At 41.6% G+C, this 23089-nt stretch overlaps 1 protein-coding gene across 1 annotated transcript in view; it reads left to right on the top strand.

The window, feature by feature from the left end:
* Positions 1-23089, top strand: part of LOC124253355 — an 82774-nt gene that overhangs the window by 40631 nt on the left and 19054 nt on the right. The window contains 15 exon segments of the mRNA XM_046687105.1: positions 273-587; positions 1209-1568; positions 2013-2375; positions 3225-3542; positions 3882-4244; positions 16437-16591; positions 16826-16985; positions 17240-17381; positions 17634-17857; positions 18928-19233; positions 20319-20480; positions 20588-20749; positions 21053-21385; positions 21881-22138; positions 22752-22908. Of these exon segments, the coding sequence (XP_046543061.1) occupies positions 273-587; positions 1209-1568; positions 2013-2375; positions 3225-3542; positions 3882-4244; positions 16437-16591; positions 16826-16985; positions 17240-17381; positions 17634-17857; positions 18928-19233; positions 20319-20480; positions 20588-20749; positions 21053-21385; positions 21881-22138; positions 22752-22908 (3778 nt within the window).

Here is a 23089-nt window from a genome sequence, read left to right as displayed (position 1 = left end):
TGTGTATGACAGGGTTTTCTTCTAACCGTATATCCCCATTTAAACAAAGCAGCATTGATTATTAATGAGCCAGCTGAACCTGACGGAAATTTGTATTATTATCCCAATTTAATTAATTTTAGAAACTACAGATATTATATAATGGAATTCAAGATGAAAGAACGAAAAACACTCGTTCTCAGAAATACAAAGGACTTGTCGCGTGTAGATGGTAAGGTTATCACCACTGTCTACAATAATCAAAGCCCTCATGTTCAATCTTATATTTCCAGTGAAGCTCAACACTGGCCTCAACTCCTCCATGGGCGCTGTAGAGGTGTACGCCAACAACAAATGGAACGCCGTGTGCGACAGCGGCTTTGACCAGAACGCCGCTCGAGTGGTCTGTAGAACAATGGGCTTCAACTTTGGCATAAATATTGGTGGTTCTCTGTTCGGCATTACCGACGGGCCGATCGCCATTAGCCAGGTGACGTGCAATGGTCGGGAGGCCAACTTCAAACAGTGTTCAACAACATCATCAACAGCCTGCAAAAGTGGCACCTACGCCTCTGTGGTGTGTTCCAGCGACCCCATAACTGATACAGGTAAGTTATTTTGCATACATAAATGTAAGACAGTAAGCATACAAAAGTAAACCAAGGAAAACAAAGAAAAGCTAAAAATACCCCAACCATCATGGAATGATATTTGACTGACTGCCATAATATTTCTTTGACATTTATGCAACCCTGCTTCAGAATCATGTTACTAGGGTTACACGTTGTGGACCAGGGCGTGCTCTTGTCGGGGAATGCTCGCCTATGGTTGTCCCTACACCCTCGGTAACGAGGATTGAGTTAATGTTAGTGAGTGAGTTTAGTTTTACGCCGCACCCAGCAATATTACAGCTATATGGCGGCGGTCTGTAGATAATCGAGTCTGGACCAGACAATCCAGTGGTCAACAGCATGAGCATCGATCTTCGCAATTGGGAACCGATGACATGTGTCAACCAAGTCAGCGAGCCTGACCAACCGATCCCGTTAGTCGCCTTTTACGACAAGCATAGTCGCCTTTTATGACAAGAATGGGTTGCTGAAGACCTATTCTTCCCGGGATCTTCACGGGTCGAGTTAATGTTAAGTCACTTAGGCAGTATTTCACCCATGTGGTAATTGTTCGCTGCTATGTCGGCGTCAGTGACGACCTATTTTCACTTGATCCAGGTTTCCTTCCTCGGCTCGTTGCTGACGACGTAGTTGACGACACCCACGGGTTTCTGGAAGTAAGAATCAACGGCATCTGGGGCAGCGTCTGCGGCTCCGGCTTCGACGACCGTGCAGCTAACATCGCCTGTAAACAGTTGAACTTCAAAGGTGGCGTTGCCTACACGCCCGCCATATACAACCCCTTCCACAGTACAGGTCAGCATATCATCAGCGAGAAACGCCCCATTTTGATGACAGACGTGGTCTGCAATGGCAATGAGGACAGTCTGGCAAAGTGTGCCTACAAGTCACGCAGCACCACCAAGTGGTGTGACTACTACGCCCCGAGAGCTGGACTGCTGTGTTACAGGAACTCAGGTAGGTCATAGCTGTGGCTTCTCTTGATTCTTCGTATAATCAGAAACGTGGTATACGGATGTCCCGATACATTAAAAGATATAAAACAATACACCTAGTGTCAGCATATGAAATTTCGTGTAATAAAACAGAACTTAACAGAAAGAGAATAGATTTTGAAGTGTGTTTCCAATGACGAGAGATCTCAGAAGGGTCACTTCCCAAGGCCGTCACTCTAACCTGAACTACTGTTGCAGTTTAATATGTTTCCACTCCATCTCAGAACGGGTAATAAGGGACGCGTTCTGTATAATAGATTCACTAGTATCGCATGTTAGCATCATCATCAAGAATATTCTGTAGATTCAGTCGGGTGAAACAGCACCATTGTCTTTGTACTGACGTCAACATACAGCCTAAACCAATCTCTACACTCTTCGTAATGTCTAATGTTAATAATTGCAGGAATACAGTATCGCTTGGTGAGCGGTGCAGGTGACAGTCCTCTGCAAGGCCGTATTGAAATGAAGTATGACAACCAATGGGGCACCATCTGTGACGCGTCCGTCTCCTCCAACACCGCCAAGGTGGCCTGCAAGAGTCTCGGCCACGTGGATGGACTCCCAGTGTCCAGTGCCGGCTACAAAGTCGCCAATGACAACAGGCCGATATGGTTCCATTACTTTAAATGCTATGGAAATGAGACTACTCTCCCTACCTGCATGAACGACGGCTTCGATTCGTCCCTGTCATCCTACAGCTACTGGTGGTCGTATTACTGTAAAAACATTGGACCGTCATCCGCCAAGTGCTACAACAAGGAGATCAGTAAGTATCCTCACAGACATTTCTAAGTCACACATACCAGACCAAGAGGGCACTTGCACTTCGCTTTCTATCTATGATAATAATCCGAATGAATGTTATTTTGCCCAAACCTTCTAGAATTGTAGCAATATCTCGATGTCTTGGTTGTGATCAAACGGGACCAGTGGATAAACAAACTTGAGCAAGGACCCACCTAGGGGCACCTGTCACAGGATCTGTCGGGGAACAAACACGGGATCTTCTATACTGGGCTTGTATGGCCATGTGACACGATTGCACACTTGTTTCATATAAACAGCATTTTATGTCAGTTGTGAATCTCAGCTTGACAGAGACTTTATTACATCCAAATCCAGAGTTACAGATAACTTTTTGGGTCATTAAGTTATGTACTCGCTTGTGCTCATCCCAATTGGGTATCCCAATTTTCCTTTGAGTAACTAAATAAATTGCACTCATCTCACTCAAACTCAATTGGGTATTTTGCTATTTCCATTAATTTAAAAACAACAACAAAGTTTAAATGTTAGTGTTTGTTATTTACATTTGATCTGTAGTATGAGAAACAATAATAAAGACTGCAAGTTGCCAAGTTCATGTACTGAAATAGAATGTCTCAATATACCACATTTATTTTATTTATCCACCGGTACGCAAGCTAAGATTTGACATTTTTGTGTATACGCATGTAAGATCACATTTATTGAGTATTTACAAAACTTCAAGCGTATTTGTACGCAATAGTCTTAATAGGAATTGAGTTTTCACATAAATATTTGCGTAATTTACGCAGATACGCAGCTTATCTGTACCTCTGTCAAATCTGATTGATTATCTTCCATCCCTCAGAGGTAACAAAAGTACGTCTTGTTGACGGCCCAACCAACAACACTGGGAGGGTGGAAGTATTCCTTCAGGGACCAGACAAATGGGGCACCGTCTGTGACGACTTATGGGATGACAGAGACGCCACCGTTGCCTGCATGATGTTTGGATATGCCAAGGGCAAGGCCATAACCAAAGCCCTTTACGGCCAGGGTAAGGGGCCGATCTGGATGGACAATCTTGGCTGCAGGGGGAATGAATCTCACCTACAGGACTGTCCATTTAATGGTTTTGCGATACAGAACTGTCTCCACACGGAGGATGCCGGTGTAGAGTGTTCAGGTGAGCATGGATGACCAGACACCCAACTTGAAATTTGAACAGACAGTAGAAACAGGCTTTTCCATGTAACATAAACCATAATGGTTTCACCCTTTAATATTTTGCGAATTCGGGTTTTCATTCGGCAATGACTAAATCTTAACCAGAAGTGAAGCAACATTATTATCAACCAGTCGGATTTTTACTTCCTCACTGTAAATGTCCAGTGACCATCCTGCATGGCTTACGATGTCCAGTTATTTTGTATTGTTCATATATGTTTTTATCTGTGACGCAAGCTAGTTCAAAGCGTGTCCACCTATTTCGTATCATTCTACCTGTGTTTCCTCTTCCCCCCAGGAGTTCTCCCAACGACTCCAAGCGTTCCCACGGGAGGTCCAGTTACTCAGAAAATCTCCAACAACTCGGCCCCAGCAGCCGCCATTGCCGCCCCTATCGTCTGCGCTCTGGTCATCGCCGCTGCCGTCTGTGGCTTCCTGTACTACAGACGCCAGTACAAAAACAAGGACACCCTGACCAAGGGACTTGTGCCTGACATCCCAGCCAGTACCTCGAGGGGGGGATTCGGAGTGTCACTCGGGGGAGCCTCCGCCTTCTTTTCCAAGTCTACTAATAATGGAGATGTATCTGGAGTGAGCAATCCCAATTATGACAATGTTTCACCTATCGAGGCTTCCATTTCACATGTCGACGACGATGCAGGCAAAGCATAATATGCCGAACCGACAGGGATGCTTTTCCTCAGCATGAAGAACTCTTCATTACCACAGTCTGATGACACGGCTGTGAAATCATGATAAACATATTTGTGTGATTTGATGATATATTGCATCCATACGCAGTCTGGATAAGTATTAAAAATATCGTTCATTCTACGCATGTCACGTATATATGATTTCAGGATAACATATTTTTACAAAATATCTAACATTATACATACGTTGCGTCACTCGTCAAATATGTTGAAACATGCAAACTTCGCTCCCTTGTTTGCTATGTAATTGGGTGTAAATGCGTGAAGAAGAACCTTACAACGATGTAGTTACTCAGGATATCTTCCAAATAATTGCAAAGTAAAGACCATTCCAATGCCTTGTGTTTCATATATGTACCTACAAAGCAAAGTACTGTCGTAGGCGCCCGCACACCTACAAACACACCCACTCACTCACACACTTGACATGTGTATATTTTGTTGCATCATTCTAATTACTTTTTTATTTTCATAATATTAAAATTCTACAAATTTATGTTGTTACCAATGAGTTGTTTGTTGTTTTGTATGAGAGAACACGGGTGTCGTGGCTTCCTTGGATCATGTTCAACAACGTATGTCGCATCCAGTCCAGGGTCACCAAGGCACCATGAACACAAACAGCACTCTGCCAGGACGCATTAACCTCATCCACACTGATTTCTACTGAAACAAACCTTTCGTTCGTGTGAGACCTATTTATTTAGATTGAAACATTTGATAAAGGCCCTTGACTTAAAGGGTGATAAGACTGTCATTCCCATCCACAAGTTCGTATTTTACCATTTTTGTCTTTCAAATTGTCTTGTCAAGATCAATCTGGCAATAAATGGGTAACCTAATTACACATGGAAATATCTAAGTTATCCAGAACTCTAATTATGGCACGTCTTTGGATTGAGTTCTATCTGGGATTCGAAAATCATACGGGAGGCACCAAATCGCCAGCACACTAAGTCAGCGACCCACTAAAACATGGAAAACAACGGGAAGTCTAGATCACCTACTCTGGTTATTGTAAAATCGCACTGCCTGCGTGACTAATAGCTTTGAAAACAAAAGGTTATATAGGATTTGGTTAAATGTATGAAAATAAAAATATAGGTAAAAGTGGATTTCAGATGTATACTTTATGTATTATGTAAATATTCACAGATCATAATTTTTTTTACAAATTTTGCATGTCGTTGTGACTGACAGAGGTTCATAATTACACGGATGAAACCATCGAATGTCAAGGTGAAGGTCTCCTGTTTTCAGTATTTTGGATGGCCCAATGAAAGTCCAGAACGACCTGGTATAGAACCAATCAGGTTAATAATTGTGGCCTGTGGAATGTTCATCTACTCTTTCTGGAGTGCTTGAGCCAGCTGTTGGATGATCACAGACGTTGATCATAAGCATCCCATAAATGTTCGATGGGATTTCGATGGGAGAGCCATGCAGAACTTGGATATTGTGGTTCCTGAATTAGGCCTGTGTCAGTCTTGTCGTGTTGAAAAATGACGTTTGCTTAAATTGCCCTGGACGTGTACCAAGTTCGTTCTGCCGGTATTACCCTAAAGCCACCAAACCTGACCACTTTCTGTATGCAGTTTAGAGCATAACGTTCCCATGACATCTGTCAATACGATGTCTTCCGTCTGAATGGAGAAGTGAAAAACGTCACTCGTCACTTAACCAAACACGTCGCCATTGCTGTTGTGCCCATACTCCCTGTCCTTGACACCATTGACGACGCAGGCTCCGATGCTGATAAGTCAGAATGGATTGGTGGTCTCGGGCGAATACGTACGGTGCGTAGTGAGTGAGTGAGTAAGGTTTTACGCCGCTTTTAACAATGTTCCAGCAATATCACTGCGGGGGACACTAGAAATGGGCTTCACATATTGTACCCATGTCGGGAATCGAACCCAGGTCTCCGGCGTGACGAGTGAACGCATTAACCACTAGGCTACCCCACGCTCCCGTACGGAGCGTAGACGGTTGGTCATTGCCTGGGCTGAAATTCTACGCAATCCTGGTATTTCTGAAGAAGTCACTCTCCGTACTTTTCACTTTTCACTTGCTATACATTTCTGATTACAGACAAATGAAAACCAATTGTTAGATGATTGTTCAGTTAACATTTCTCATTTGTCGGATGTTGAAATCTCGCCTATATCATTAATTACGTCCACGTCGGAGAATAGTCAGCATCGAAACAGAATCATTAGAGCGTGACAGAGAATGTGATTGTGGAAAATACATGTATGCGTCAAGTACACAATCAATGATGACATCATGTGAAAAGAGTAAGCAGCTCTGCTTCACGGGCAGAACCGATACTGAAACTGCAAGAGTGAGAAAGGTAACAGGGCCCCTATTCTCGAAACGACCCTAGCCCTAGGATATCCTAACTTTGATCCTAGGGTCTAGGATAGGTGTCCTACCTTATTCTCGAAAAGTATCTTAGCGCTAGGATATCCTAACTTAGGACAAATGCTAGGATAGGTTTGACGTGTCCTAAATAAATAATAGACGAACACAACATGTTGTCGTACTTGTTTGTTCATGCAATGTTTGGGGACTGACTGACTGACTGACTGAGTTATGTTTTACGCCGCTTTTAGCAATATTCCAGCAACATCACGGCGGGGGACACCAGAAATGGGCTTCACACATTGTGCCCATGTGGGGATTCGAACCCGGGTCTTCGGCGTGACGAGCCAACGCTTTAACCATTAGGCTACCCCACCGCCCAAATGTTTGGGGAATGTCAATAGGAAGAATGCCGAAATGGTATATCATAACCGGACGGCGCCCCTCGATTTATTCAACAATGCAGAGTTAGTGAGTCGATACTGTCTGTCACGGCGAGCGATTCCGGAGGTAAAAGAGTTGTGTCGGCCCGAACTAGAGAGAGCCACTCAGCGTTCAAGAGCCTAAACCCCGACCAGGTTACTATGGCCTGTTGTTATGATCGGAAATTTTCATGCTCTAATTTGAAGTAAACATTATTTGTATTTATCACTTCATAACACATGTCCAATCATTCTGTGAGATTTTGACTCCACAGTTTTTATGTGGTTTGCAGGATCACTAATACATTTTAACAGTTTTCCAGGGTAGAAGGTGAGAGTAGATACACTAGAGTCCGCCAACGCCATTGTGGATAATCGTTGAATATCCTCTGCACCTGAGTGAATGGTATATTTTTAATTCGAATAGTCATATTGTGATCAGTTCTTGGGCCCGTTTCATTTTATCATTTTTAATGAGGTATTATTTTATGTTATAACCAAATTTATCAATAAATCAATAAATACAATTTCGGGTGGGTTTGGAATGTTGGTGTGTGTGGGGTATGGGTTGTGGGTGTTAACATTTAAATTTCCAAATGGTGGCTCATGATACCTTTTGCAAAGCACAAGTTGGGCCACTGCCATTACGCGCAAACAAAACGAAAAAACTAGGCTGAGGCGAATTAACGGGCGAGGTTTAAGATCAATTGTTGTTGGGCAAACGTTATGTTGAATATCTCCAACTTGTTAATAGTGCTTGTGATCCCACTACATGCCGGGATTCGGGAATGAACGCTCCCGATCACTCGCCAAGGCTCAAGGACTACACCATTTCTTACCTGATCCGAAATATCTCGTAGTCCTTCGATGGTTCTTCACTAGTCTAAGCTACAATGAACAGACCCCATGCATTCTACTGATTGGGGATCATCAAGACAACCATTACACAGAAATGTGAAATGTATGGCTAAACCTGAACACAATAAGTTGACCAGAAAACAACAAAGATAAAGAAAAAGCTGCAAAATTAACAATTGCATTATAAAAATAACTAAATTTAGAAATCAAATCAATTCAAATGGCGGTACAAACTTCAATGACAGTAGTATCACAGTGTCAGTATACTATAGAACAGCAGCGGTAATAGCACTGTCACTGATAAGAATATTTACCTGTAGCAACAGTGGGCAATCTACCGAATCAGGTGAATATGACGATCTTCACAGACTGCTGATCTTCAGCAAATATGAGATCAGCCCCTTGACATGCATACAAAACACTTCCAGAAGTTTCTGTACAAAAATAGATTATTTGGACTGTTGTATAAGCTTCCAAATTACTCTTGACTTCCAGCCTGAATATGTTTATTAGGTAACTGTTATCTGGCGATGTTGTTCATTATGTAACACTGTACAGTAGAGGCTAGGTGGCGTGGTTTATTTAGACAGAGTTCTTGAAGTTACTACAGCACTACGAGCCTTTCTACTATTTTCTGACCCAGGGAACTGGAGAATCTTCTAGAGCTTCTCTCTCTATATATATACACAAAGAACATAATTAAGCACCCCTGTATTTTTGCAATAATAGGTTGACCCTTTGACTCATAAAAAAAGTTAAAATGATCGGAATCCATCTTGATTCTGTGATGATAATTCCTAATTTTAAAGAAACACTGATTTTCATACAAAGCCATGTCTGTACAAGTATGGCCCTGGGATGTTGAATGGTGAATGTATTGGCTGATGTGAACATTCAAAATGTCATTTTGCGTGTCTTAAACGATTCAAGGTCAGTACCGAGTGTAACCTCCATGTGACTGTATGACAGCCAGCACTCTCCTCCTCATACCCCCTGTCAGCCTCCTGATCCTCTGAAGGGTCAGTCTACGCCATTCCTCGTGTAAGCAGCTTCCAGTTAGGCCAGGTTCTGTACAGGAGGATCCCATTGTTGCACACGACGACCAATCATGTCCCAGATATGCTCCAAAGGGTTAAAATAGGAGCTCATTCAATCGTGAGATATGTTAGGGGGTGCTTAACTAAGTTCTTTGTGTAGGGGAGCTAACTGTCATATCAAATTACATCTCAAGTTATGAGAAGAATAACAGTTTTGTTGAGATATTTCTTACCCAAGACACTTAGTCAAGGCCTTTTTTGGCACCTTGACCATTGCTGGAGTGAGATGCTAGAATCACTGCTTTCGTATTATACGCTTTGAATTGGTTCTGCCTCTGAAATACCTCTGTAGTAGTTGCACTGATTTATACATTTTAGAATATAATTGTTAATTATATCAAACATCTTTGTTGTGTGTTGGTTTGACTTGGGAATCAACACCTAGCACCGCTGTACTCGACTGAACCTTAACAAAAACCACATGGTACAATAACTACACCAGGCCCCGATTTCTCGAAACAAACTTAAATTTCAAACTGAGTTTGACAATTTGAAACAGATCAATTTTTAACTCAACTGCTTTTTTAAATAAAAAAAAGCCCCAACAACTTAAGTAATCTATCCACCAAACTCAAATTGTCTAATAAGTTTGAGTTTAACATTGATTTCAGTTTATTCTCGGAACTGCATTTTCCTCCGTTTTCTCAAATTTGAGTAAAAACTCTGACTTAAGTCAAAACTCAGATTTAAGTTTGTTTCGAGAAATCGGGGCTTGGCCATATTACAATATATGTTCTCAGATATGTCAAATACATTTGTCAGTTTATGTTATGGCATGAGAAAGATTGTTGAAAATGAAGTGTGACAGGGACTGATGAAGAGGATGTACACCAATCATCTTAAAGAATGTCATGACAAGTAGGATTAAATGAAAAATTAAATCTATTAAAACTCATATGTCAGAGTATGCACCTATGACTTTTACCATACATATAGCCATTTATATTCATATCATATGAATCTTGTTTGTATGACTATTTTGACCCATCGTGCACACCATGTTAGAAACCATGTTATGTATGTTAGATATGCACTTGCTTGGAATAAAATGTCCTTACAGCTCGATAACTTGGAAAATCAATTGATATTGTTGTTGATAAGCAGATGTGCCTTGACGTTGTGACGGTCAGACAAAATCTGAAAGGACAAAGATCACATTACTGACACCTAGACAGGGTTTTAGTATCACATTTCCATGATTATCCTCCGGCCACAAGGACAGTGTTCATAAAAAATTGAGTCTGGACCAGATAATCCTGTGATCAACATCATGAGCTCCGATCTACGCAATTAGGATACGATGACATGTGTCAACCAAGTCAGCGCGCCTGACCACCCGATCCCGACCATTTAAATATTCCTGGAAGGTCAATGTATCCAGATAGTAACCTAAATTGAGGTTTGGATAAGTTCCTTTGCTATGGTTAAGGGTAACAAATAATTACTATGACAAATATGGGATGTTGAAAATACTGGTTAATATCCATCCAACGTTCCTACTCTTCGCATTTGTTGACATTTTTGACATTTTCATAGAGAAACAGTGAGAAAAAAGTATTTGTTTTATTTTGCATTTAAATTCCCTTTCTCATTATCTGTTAAAAACAAATCATAACACATATCGCAATCTCCTGTCTGTTTTGACTGGACGCCGTCAATAAGGATGACGACAGCGACGTCTTTTATAACTTCTATAAATGTTAATGATCACATTCCTGTGTTAAGATATGCCGCTACATCCACAGCCATACCAGATCCGCCTATTGGGTGACAGGTACAGACGGGACACTGTAACAAGAAGCGGCTCTATGTTTCACCAGGAGAGAGGTACCCAGCTCTTCTCGGTGTCATCAATACCGCATTCCTCAGGGACTCTCCTACGGAGAGTGATACAGTGTGGGACTCTACTTTGCATGAAGAGTGCAAGTGGAACTCTATCTTTGTGGTGTAGTGATTGAATTAATATATACTGGTTGTAAGACGATTAATGGTGTCAGCGTTAAACTGTTACAACTTTCATTAAAGAAATATAGGTTCACCCGACACCATGTACAACGAGTAAAGAAGTCAAAGTGTCACACTCCGATGTATTCTACAGTGGTGCAAGGGTTATAGGATTTTAATTTTAAAAAAAGAAATCCCATACTTAAACCTACACTTACGATGGTCGTAGCGGTGTTAAAGATCGTTTTACCCCAGTGGAAAGGGGTCATGTGTTCTGTCTATACAGATTGTTTGTAACCCGTCTGCAGTGTTTGTTATACTCAACTAAACGGTCCTGGCAGACAAATGTGAAAAAATAGTTCTTATTTTTAAAATTTAGAATTTTTGAAAGAAAGTTTTTCTCAAAAAAATCAGATGTCTGTTTGCATTGTGTGTTCATACAAAGCCATAAAACTAGTTATTTGTTATAGGTAGTAACACATCAAGATTTGTGAACCTCTACCGACACTTTCTAAACACGTTGGTCGAATATCGGCCTCTGAGCACGTCTTGATAAGTGACGCTAAATGTGTGGAAAGTAGGCAATATTGACAACAAGAAACACGTCCCATGGAAACAGAAGTCGTGGTCCATTATGGCAGCACTGGGAAACGAGCGCGGTGAAGTCTGTCCTTAACGGGTGACAGTGGGATGGAAGGCAACATTGGAGGACACAGATAATACATAAGCAGTGGACATAATGTTATTTATAGTCTGTTGGCAGTGAAAACGTACCGATCAATTTCACTTTAAACAAAAAAGTAAATCAAATAAAGTGAAATTTTGATTGCGAATCCTCATAATTTTACCTTGCCAAATGAACATTTAAATCTCAGTATTTTATTCAACTTAGGATAAAAGATGTTTAACAAACGATCATAGTTTCAAATCGCTATTATTGGTTTGTATTACAAGGGGTACGCGCAGTAGTTGGAACAGTGAAACAAATGCACGTACGGTACGTGATGAGCGTTAACTTAGACTACCGTAGAAACCAACCCTTCTTGTTCTCGGAGTTTCATTTAAAGTGCATACCCCCTTGTAATACAAAACCAATAATATCGACATTAAACTATGATCGTTTGTTAAACATCTTTTATCCTAAGTTGAATAAAATTCTGAGATTTTAATGTTCAATTTAAGTGAAATTCATCGGTACGTTTTCACTGCAAACAGACTATAACACATCTAAAATCAGACTGGACAATAGGTATTGTTCTGCTGGTCACATAGTTGTTTGTTCAGTGACCATATCTCATTTGTCTGGTATAGACCAAAGATTTGTGGAAAATGGACGGATCAAGTACAACGAATGTTGACATCATATGTTCGCGAAAAGAGAAAAAAATTCTGTTTCGCAGGTAGAACTGCCATTCACCCATACTACCTAAGAGACAGGTATCAGTTTACTATTATTACAGTGATGATCATACATTTTTAAGCTCTAGGGGACCGTTCATAATTTATGGCCATGATGATGATTTTAAGGGGGGTCACCCATTTTGTTCTGGGGAGGAGGGGAGAGGTCCAGCAATTTTGTACATAAAAATATTTAAATTGTATGGTTAAAAATTAGGGGGGGGGTCATTGATTTTGTACATGGCATGCAGAGGGGTCACTTACTTTGTGCATACATTTTAGGGGGGACATTCACATTGCACATGCTTCTCCATAAAAATCATCATCAACCCACCCCCCACCCCGTTCCTAATTTGATGTAAACATTATTTGTATTTATCACTTTATATCAGATGTCCAATATTTCTGTGAGATTTCGACTAAAAAATCCATGTGATATGCAGGATTTATTTTATGGTCGACCCACCACCCTTGTTTCTGAAACCGACGAAATCTATCTACCACGTCGTCAGAATAACTAACTAATTAACTAACTAACTAACGAGTGTATTAATAAGAGAGAGAGAGAGACAGACAGACAGACAGAGACAGAGAGACAGAGAGACAGAGAGAGAGAGACAGACAGACAGACACACACACACAAGCTTACATTAATAGAGATGACAACGCACATTCAGATTTGGTAAGACCTTTGACCAGAGAAATTAGTAGCGGTGGCAAGCCGTACTGTCGTTACACTGTTGACAGTTATAGGAAGGAGAATGCACATGGAGGGGGCGTGATCTGCGCATGTGCGACAGTATGTACATTACTTCTCTAAATGTTAATGCCGCAGTTTCTGAACACTGATATAAGATCAAAGCTCGTCGATTAAGGTAGAGAGGTGACAGTCGACGGAGTGTACGCCTGGTCTGAGATGGACCACCTTCTGTGTCTGGTTCTAGCACTGGCCATTGTGGTCAGTGTTGATGGACAACAACCGAGCAGTAAGTCCAACTTGTCATTTATTGTGGATGTAGTACTATTAGGGGCTAATATGCTGGCACTCCCTTACCTCAAAACAACGCCAGGTAGTTTCAGTTTTTGCATCATAATTTCATACAGGTCATTTCATAGTCCACCTGTAATACCTATTAAGTAAAGGAGGGAAGCGACACTGTTTGAAACAAGTCGTCCTACTGTGTCCAAGAGGGAGAGAAAAGTATTCACTGGTGTTATGTTCACTTACTCCCTTAGAGAGAGCGGGTGAATGCTGTGTAGCACGGAGACCTGTAACTGACTGAGTAGATGTGGGCCAAGAAGGAAGCTTTTGTGTTATGACCTTTTGACAATTTTGTAACAGTTGCTTATAATTTAGTATAACTATCAAGAGACTCAAGTTATATAGATAACTTCCAAGGAGCGACTGGAAACAAAGACAAAGTTATGTAGGGTAGGAAAATTCCACTGCTGGTGTGAAATCGCGTTTATACGAGCTCTGTTCACCGGTCGTTTATTGGAGCTTTTATGACAACGTCACTTTTCCGCGCTGTGGTTAAATGTGATTTGTTCTGACTTCGATATATACTACTAAAGATGTTGAAAGGCACCCGATTCTTCCATGTTACTACAGTCAATCGGTCATGACATCGGCTGTTCTTTACCTTCGTCTCAGTACTATATAATAATAGGCTGCAAGGCATTCTCAGTATGTTTTCAGTACGATGTACAGCAGTTAAGATGGTGGCATGATGGCTACAGGAGTTAGGATGGTGGCAGGATGGCTACAGGAGTTAGGATGGTGGCAGGATGGCTACAGGAGTTAAAATGGTGGCAGGATGGCATCTCAGGAGTTATAGTAGCATCTCGAATGAACAAGGTTTCAGTGTAATACAGTATGAATCCCAAACATTGGTTCAGTCAAGGCCTGTCAACCACAGACGCTATGCATGCAGATGTCGCGCTCTCTATGTAGGGGGTATTTTAAAATCACCATGGACAGTGCAGGGACACGCACATAGGTGGATGATAATAGAGGCCTGTGCTTCACAGCGCGGGCTGTGATTATACGCTATACTTTGTACCATGTACCTGTGTAACGATGACATGCAGCGACTGAACCTGTTACAATGATCATACCACTGCTGTCCAGAGTGGATTCCATTCGTGGGCAATCAAACATAACAACACATATCAACCCTGGGTGCTGCTGTACAAAGCGATCTTAGCGCTAAGGTGACCGTAACTCCCATACCTTAACATAGACTTAGCGCTAAGGTGACCGTAACTCCCATACCTTAACATAGACTTAGCGCTAAGGTGACAGTAACTCCCATACCTTAACATAGACTTAGCGCTAAGGTGACAGTAACTCCCATACCTTAACATAGACTTAGCGCTAAGGTGACCGTAACTCCCATACCTTAACATAGACTTAGCGCTATGGTGACAGTAACTCCAATACCATAACATAGACTTAGCGCTATGGTGACCGTAACTCCCATACCTTAACATAGACTTAGCGCTATGGTGACAGTAACTCCCATACCTTAACATAGACTTAGCGCTATGGTGACCGTAACTCCCATACCATAACTTAGACTTAGCGCTATGGTGACCGTAACTCCCATACCATAACTTAGACTTAGCGCTAAGGTTGCTTTGTACAACGGCACCCTGATCATTTGTCTACACTCTCATAGGCGGATCCAGAAGGGGGTGGAGGGGTGCGCACCTTTCTTTTGTCCTGAAAGTTATTAAATGACCATTGAAACTCGGGTGAAAATTAAATGTGCACCCTCCCTTTTCTCAATAGTACGTACACACACACACACGCGCGCGCGCGCGCACGCACGCACACACACACACACACACACACACACACACACACACACACACACACACACACCTTCTGAAAAAGCTGTATCCGCCCCTGACTCTCTACTAGTGCTCATGGGTTTCGCCAGAGTGGTGTAAGTGGTCAACCGACATCGATTCTGATAGCTGTAAAAATACTGTTAGACCATACTACTCCATCCTACATCTACATGTACATGTGCTCTTTAGCCTATTTCTCTTTCCAGGGTCATCCACCGATCTTACATTAGCAAGTAGACATATTCTTTCACCACAGCTTTCAAAAATATCAATAATATGTACTGTTTGGAGGACGATCCATATTGACTACATTACACTGTTGTGAAGCCACAAAACTGGCGTTACAAAGCCTCGTTTACGGTTCATATTTACAGTATGATAGCTATTCGGTACAGTTACTTTACAGTCAGGACGTTAATGTGCTATGGTATGTAACCTTCTACCACCTCAGCTGACTTTTGACCCTTATTGTAAATAGGTAGAGTTACCCATCACGAGATGCAGCAGACATTAGACATAGCGTATCGTCTTACAACAGTTGTATAACACAAACACTACCCCTGTTTACAGCGTCTTATCTTAAAAACTGTAACAGCTATGAGGACTCGTTTGTTGAAAATGTCAATGAAGCCTAATTACTATTTGCATGTTTGTTATTGAACCTTTGAAGCGCAATGCCGATTTTATCTTGTCTACTGACCAATCGTGTGTGCGGACCTGTCATAGTGGGCGTGGTCGGTGGGCGTGATACTGTTTGTCATTCCACCTGGCGGGTGAATGCGGGGAAAAGTAAAAGCATCAATTTGACAAATTATGTGTGTGGCTGTCAACAATATAACAAACGACTGAAAGCCGGTACAAATATGTAACAATACTTCCCCCTTTTCGGCTCATTCCACGATCTTAAACTGACAAATTTATGAAGGATATACACCCAAACCGACAATACACAATGTGCATGACTAGTTAACTGTACAACCCTGTCGTGTTTCAATTCCAGTGATATCAACGAAAGAGATATACCTAATGTAGGTAACACTTTGTGATGATGTGTAAAGCGCTTTTCACCAGCATCTCTAGCACACCAAAGGTCCTAACATAGGTAGTAATGTCATCAAACGGTGTGAGGATTCTGCTAAAGGAGACGGCCAGCAAAATGATTTTGTGCAATAATCAAATAATCAGTGTTGTTTTAACATTACAGCAATATTAGTCCGCCTTGTTGGCAGTTCTGCGACCTATGGTAGGGTAGAAGTCAGAAACAACGCGACAGCGCCCTGGGGAACAGTGTGTTCCGATGCCTGGGGGAACAAGGATGCTACTGTCACCTGTCGGATGCTGGGATACCGCTGGGGAACGGTATTTGACATACTTGCTGAAATAATTACTAGGAAGAGAAAACTTCAGTCAAGGAAATCTTATTTATCATTTCCTTTTCAAGTTGTACATCCAGCGTGTTCTTGAGCATCTACGCACACAATGTCTGATTACGTACTTTCAATGCTATTAAAAGTAGTATTAATTTATGTGCTTTAAGGCTACAGTTATGGCTACAGTAGTTTCATGATATGCAATTACCATTTCTCGTGTCAGGCTTTTCCGTACTACGGCGGTGGCAACGGCATGATCTACATGGACAACGTGGAGTGTACCGGCAATGAGAACACGCTCGCCTCATGTCGGTATGCTGGGTGGACGATACACAACTGTCAGCATTATGAAGATGCAGGGGTTTCTTGCTCCAACGATAACTGTGAGTTTTAGCGCTACATATAGTGCCAGGGTATTAACGCCATATGCAAGGGCCAGTTTCTTTCATGCACATACAACTGAAGTGTTGGTTTGGGCATTACCCAAATTTCTTCGTAAACAATCCTGTTTCACATCTACAGACAGCAAAACTGTTTACGGGCCTTGTTTTGTTTAGTTAAATTGTCGTTTTCATAACTAACTTTTTTAGTAAACGTATACTAAGTAATCAAAGTCAATTGAATATTTGCCTTCAAGTCCGCTTGGTTGGTACCGTGCAAGCATCGCAGCCACGACGTCCTTCAACATCGTATGGTGCTGTTCAGTATCGAGATCCTACTGGCTGGAAGCCTGTGTGCGACTCTGGCTGGGGCAACAACGATGCCAAGGTGTTGTGCAGGTATGTTGTAACTTACCAACTGATTGCAACCGTTTTTCACATGTCCTGACAAAATTGACATTGACTAGTATACAATTTCTGGATGTCATGTTTATATGAGAGCACTAGCACAGTCTACTGGGTTAGTGCCAGTATGTCTTCTCCAGCATCTACACGGAATGATTTCGTGCAATATGCTACATACACAGAAATAATGGTTGTGTAAATATTTGTATCACTGTTTACTGAACGGACATTTTCATATTCTTCCAGGTCCCTGGGCTATCAGGACGGGTCAGGACTGTGTTGTAGTAAACTCAGCCCCTACACCCGCAATCCAACTCTGTACACAAGGCGCTCAAGGAGAAACTTTAACTGTGCCGGAACCGAAGCTAACATCTTCAACTGCACAAACCAGCTCCGTTCCTCTGACTGCAGCTACAGACGACTTGCATCAGCTATCTGCTACTCACAATCCAAGAGTCAGGTTGAGATGGGTACGGTATTGTTTTACAGTAATGTACACACGGATTGTCTTAATGCATTTGTTTTTTTACATCTTTGTGTGGCAGCGGGAAACCTAATGAATCAATGGCAGGGGCGTAGCTACCATTATAAAAAAAGCCCGGGGCTTACACGTGATTTTTGATAAAATATGTCTAATTATGGCAAAAAATACCCATAAACACGTTATCAGAACAATATAAAAATGGTAATCCCTCTATGAATCATATTGACTACAATATTCTTTGATAACAAAGCATTACAAATAGAGTCACCATTTACAGCAAACATGTTATTCTTCATATCATAGATTTCAAAGGTGTCATGTATGTATATGTTTTGTTACAGTCATGATTATATGTGAATCATAACTGAAATGCAGGTACAATCACTTAGAAAAAAACAAATACTCGATGCATGGTATTGTATCAGTAAACGTGCGTTGAACAATGTCAAAACATATTTGCATATGAGAAAGTCACATGTCAATCAAATGCTTATTCTTTCTGAAATATTGGTAGACTACTCTAAGTTATCCTTATGATTTCAAAATATTGATAAGATAACAACATTTTGAAGTTATTAAAATCATCTAACGTCAAACAATAACACTTCAGGTCTCATAATGAATGAAGGTAGGCAAGCCCTCAATACTATCTAAATTTAAGCTTTGCAACCTATCGGGCTTACACTAAAAATGGCTTGCTACGCGCCTGAATGGAACTGAAAAGCTGGTGATTTCGGTTGTGGTTGCAACAGGTAATGGAGTAGAAGAGGCAGTAGTAGCAGTAGTTATTTTTGCAGAGGCATTTTGTATGGCTGCTTTCAACGTATGGAAGTAGATAAGTACGAGAGTAATATATTAGTTGACATTTTGGGTGTTAAAGTTGTTGCCATCGTGATAGAAGGTGAAGCAAAAATATAGTGGAGATTTGATCATATAGTATAATAGATGACCGTATTTGTCTTTGTACTTGACGTGCCCCCAGTGTTGTTAGATGTAATCTGGCCTTCATAGTTGTTTACAGGAGACATTGAGGCTTTCATGAACTTTCATTCCCAGGATTCAGCCTTCGCCTTGTAAATGGCACAGATATGGCAGGTCAAGTTGAAGTTACAAATCTCGGGGTAGCGGGTAAGATTTGTGCCAACAACTGGAACGTCAACGCCTCCAACGTTGTGTGCAAGCAGCTTGGCTTCAGAGGCGGTGTGACCTACGGCACCACGAACACAAGGACTGACCTACCGGTGTGGATCACATCCGTCAACTGTACCGGCCAGGAGACGAGCCTGGACCAGTGTGTGTCCTCCGTCTGGGGCGTACCAAAGGGATACTGTTATCCCGCCAATGTCCTCTGTTACAGGAACGGTAAGATTATTTTGGACCAAAATATTGTTTTGTTTAATTCCCATTCTACAGATGTTATTATCTAACTATCACTAGAAGCAGTGTCTTTGAGTGGTTTGAACATATTTTTTTGTTGCCAGGAGACGTATTATGATCAAAATTAGTTGATTGTTGATTGATCTTATATGTTTTCTAAAAATTTAACAATCAATTTCTGTAGGTACTGACTTCATGGTTAACTTTCGCGTGTCAGTCTGGTTCTTTCAAATTAATACAGTACGTTGTATAACTGTTGTACAGTGCAGTACCGCTAGTGTCTGAACGACTGGTTGAGCGAGTGATTGAGTTCAGTTTTATGCCGCTTTTAGCAATATTCCAGCAACATCACGGCGGAGAACACCAGAACTGGGCTTCACACATTGTGCCCATGTGGGGAATCGAACCGGGGTCTTAGGCGTGACGAGCCAACGCCTTAACCACTAGGCTACCCCACCGCCCCCTCTGAACTAATGACTTTTACAGGTCACAGATGTAATACTACCTACATCATTTCAAACATTCCTACACTCACGTTTCCAGGATTTATAAGGCAGAAACATTTTGTGGCAGAACAACTGTTAAGCCTTTTCAATGCTTGTGTGTTGCTCGGTCATCATGGCTTCCATCACATGCCCCTTACAGGGACTGACTCTACCTACTCAATAACCGCATGTAGCAACATGGTTTAGTGATCTAATACAAATCTATATATATTCTTAAATATCTGAAATACACTGCATGAAGTGACCTTTTTGACTGCGGACACTCTTGATGCAAGTTGAACCTGTTCCACCATCATGCTTACACAATACACGAAACTGTCTTTCCTAAAACAAACATGGCGGACAGCAACTCGATCTGTACATAGTATACTAGTTCAGGAGTTGAGGACATGTGATAATCCAACTGTAACTTAGGCATGTTTTTTCAAAAAAGAAACTTCCCGACTGGACATTTACATGAATAATATGGCTTCTTTGTTTTGGATTTTCTCAAAATTGACACTTGTTCCAATAAAGTGGATATGTCATGGTAAAATCACTAACATCCAACACACTCCGTTCCAGGTCCCCCACAACTCAGCCTCGCTGGCGGAGATTCAACCCACGGCCGGGTGCAAATCACAATAGACGGAGAGACAGGCACCGTCTGTGACAACAGCTTCTCCAACGGGGACGCAAGGGTGGTCTGTAAAACGTTAGGCTTCAGGGACGGGAACTACCTGAAAGGTAGGCTACGTCTCTGTGTCTTTTAAACCTGCTAAACATCTTTGTTCCGTGGAATTGGCCAGTTTCTATGGAAATATGATAATACACGTTTTGTTTTCCACCCACAGGGTCCTACTACGGGCCTGGGAGTGGCCCCATCTTTATGGATAGATTGTACTGCTCGGGATATGAACGAACGCTGTGGTCATGTCGTAACGGAGGCTGGAAGAACGCCGCTCCATCCTGCGGAAACCACTCGAAAGACGCTTCGGTCACCTGCTTCAATGAAAGTAAAGTGACCAAATTTTACATAGACCCACCCATTACCTAAAAGGATACTTTCGTATGTAATGTCTTGAAGAAAATGTATTATAAGGACATATTCAGAACATTTGGTGGACACAATGAGGATCACACCCTTCAGGACCTCGCGGTGTCCAATGTGATCATCTTTGGCTGAATATAATTCAGTACAGTTAAACGCTGTCCGACCTCTTCTTAGGCTATACATAATAGAAACTGAAAACATTGTCTTCAGAAAGTAAACGTTTGGAAAAGTAAACATATTTACGAGTTGACATTTATGTTTTCAGTACAGCTGCATGGAGGCGACCACGGCCACGGGATAGTGCTGGTATGGAGCCAGGCTCGTTATGGAAGCTACTCGAACTGGCAGCCGCTTTGTGGAACTGGCTTTGATGACGCTGCTGCAAAGGTCGTCTGTCGAGAGCTGGGATTCCAGAATGGTCGAGCCTTACCAAGGGGATCTTACGACACCTACTACTCCTACTACTTAGGCAGCAACATCACCTGCACTGGTAACGAGGCATCGATCATGAACTGCACGTTAGGGAGTGGGACCTGCAGTCGACAGGGCTACACCGGATATGCGTCAGTTTCCTGCTACAACGGCACTATCAGCACCAGTAAGTAACGGAAACTATAGTAGTGAGCCCATACTTGTAGTCATATTCATTATGATTTGGATCAGTCATCCATGTCATCGATATGAAACTATTTCAAGCAGGAATGTTCAAACTGAACATGACACCAGTCACCAGGAACGAACTTGTTATTGAATTGTACCTACAGCGTCATCCGTCAACGTTCTTGAAATGCCAATCAAACAAGACATTGGCTGAGATTATCAATATTATTCAAGGCCATTAACCATATTTCAGGTTCATGGCATATTTTTCTCATATTAATCATAGGTTAGGGCACACGTATAGATTTGTATATATAAAACGTTCACACAGAGAATAACCAGTCCCCATTATCAGATTCAGATTCTGTTTGGCGTAAAGAGAAAAATCTAGCTGAAAAGTATGCATATAGATGAAACTCAGCGATGATTGTTCACCTTCTTATCCGAGTTACGATTGGTTTCACCAATGATTATCCTCTCAATTGTCCGTCAGCTTCTTCTATCAAGCTCTCTGACGGACCTGACGGGTATAAGGATGTGAACGGGCATGTCGCAGTTACCAAGTCTGGTATTTCCGGGAGAATCTGCGAGGTGAATTGGGATGACACAGACGCGGGTGTCGTCTGCCGCCAACTCGGTATGACAGGTGGAGTCAGCTATCAGTTCAACACACGAGCTTTTGGACCGTTCCTTTTGTCCGAGGTGAACTGCTTCGGCAACGAGACCTCTCTGTTCAACTGTTCCACCGGAAGTGAGGTCTGCACAACTCGGAATTACGCTGGTTACGATGCAGGAGTATTGTGTTACAGAAACAACCGTGAGTTGTCTGAGCAAATGCAAACTGTTATTTCAAGTATGATCAACATATAAGTATGGAATCCTGGAAGGGACATTGTCGCGTTGTCGCATTGTCGCGTTGTCGCCCTCTCAAATACAAGCAAAATGAGGCAAAATTAACCAAAACGCGACACGCGACATAGCGACAATGTCCCTTCTCGGATTCCATATATAAGCAAAACTCATTACTCATGACAATATTCCTTAAGAATAAAGAACTTGTATTTCCTGCTTGTTAAGCATACAGATTTTCCATTCTTGCAACCATTAGCTTCAATGTACCATGAGCTTTATTAGAAATATCATGTTAGACATGCAAGTTTAAACTTAGACATTCCAGTTACATGCATCGTTAGGTCCACCATTTTAAATCATTATATGCACTGAATATATATTATATATTAGTGTAGAAAATAAAGTATAGAATGTAAATAAAATAAATACCATTGTCTGAGTAAAACTATTTCTTGGCGTGACATTTGTGACCGAGCCTTAAGTTAGTGCGTGTAATCCCTGTCTGTCAACAGCAATCCGAGTGGAGCTGGTTGGAGGAACTGCGATGTCAGGGAGGGTAGAAATCATCTACAACGGCGTGCGAGGCACCGTGTGCAACAGTTACCGTTATACAAGCGCTCCAAAAGCTGTGTGTAAACAACTGGGGTACAATGACGGCACTTCCTCCAGGTACAATGTGTAGAAAATATTGCTTAGTACATATTGATAGCCTCTTCTGTAGAAATAGTATATATTGATTCCAACTTCTATAGCACGAGTATATATTGATATCACGTCCAGTAGGAGTATAAAATTGTATGGATAACCTCATCTGAAGAATACATCAATGTCCTAATATCCTAATGTCCAC

This window comes from Haliotis rubra, unplaced genomic scaffold (genome assembly GCF_003918875.1).
Source record: "Haliotis rubra isolate DU_JTF1 unplaced genomic scaffold, ASM391887v1 Scf54, whole genome shotgun sequence".
NCBI lineage: Eukaryota > Metazoa > Mollusca > Gastropoda > Lepetellida > Haliotidae > Haliotis > Haliotis rubra.
Note: the sequence above shows the minus strand (reverse complement) of the source record. Positions and strands in the feature narration are given on the sequence as shown.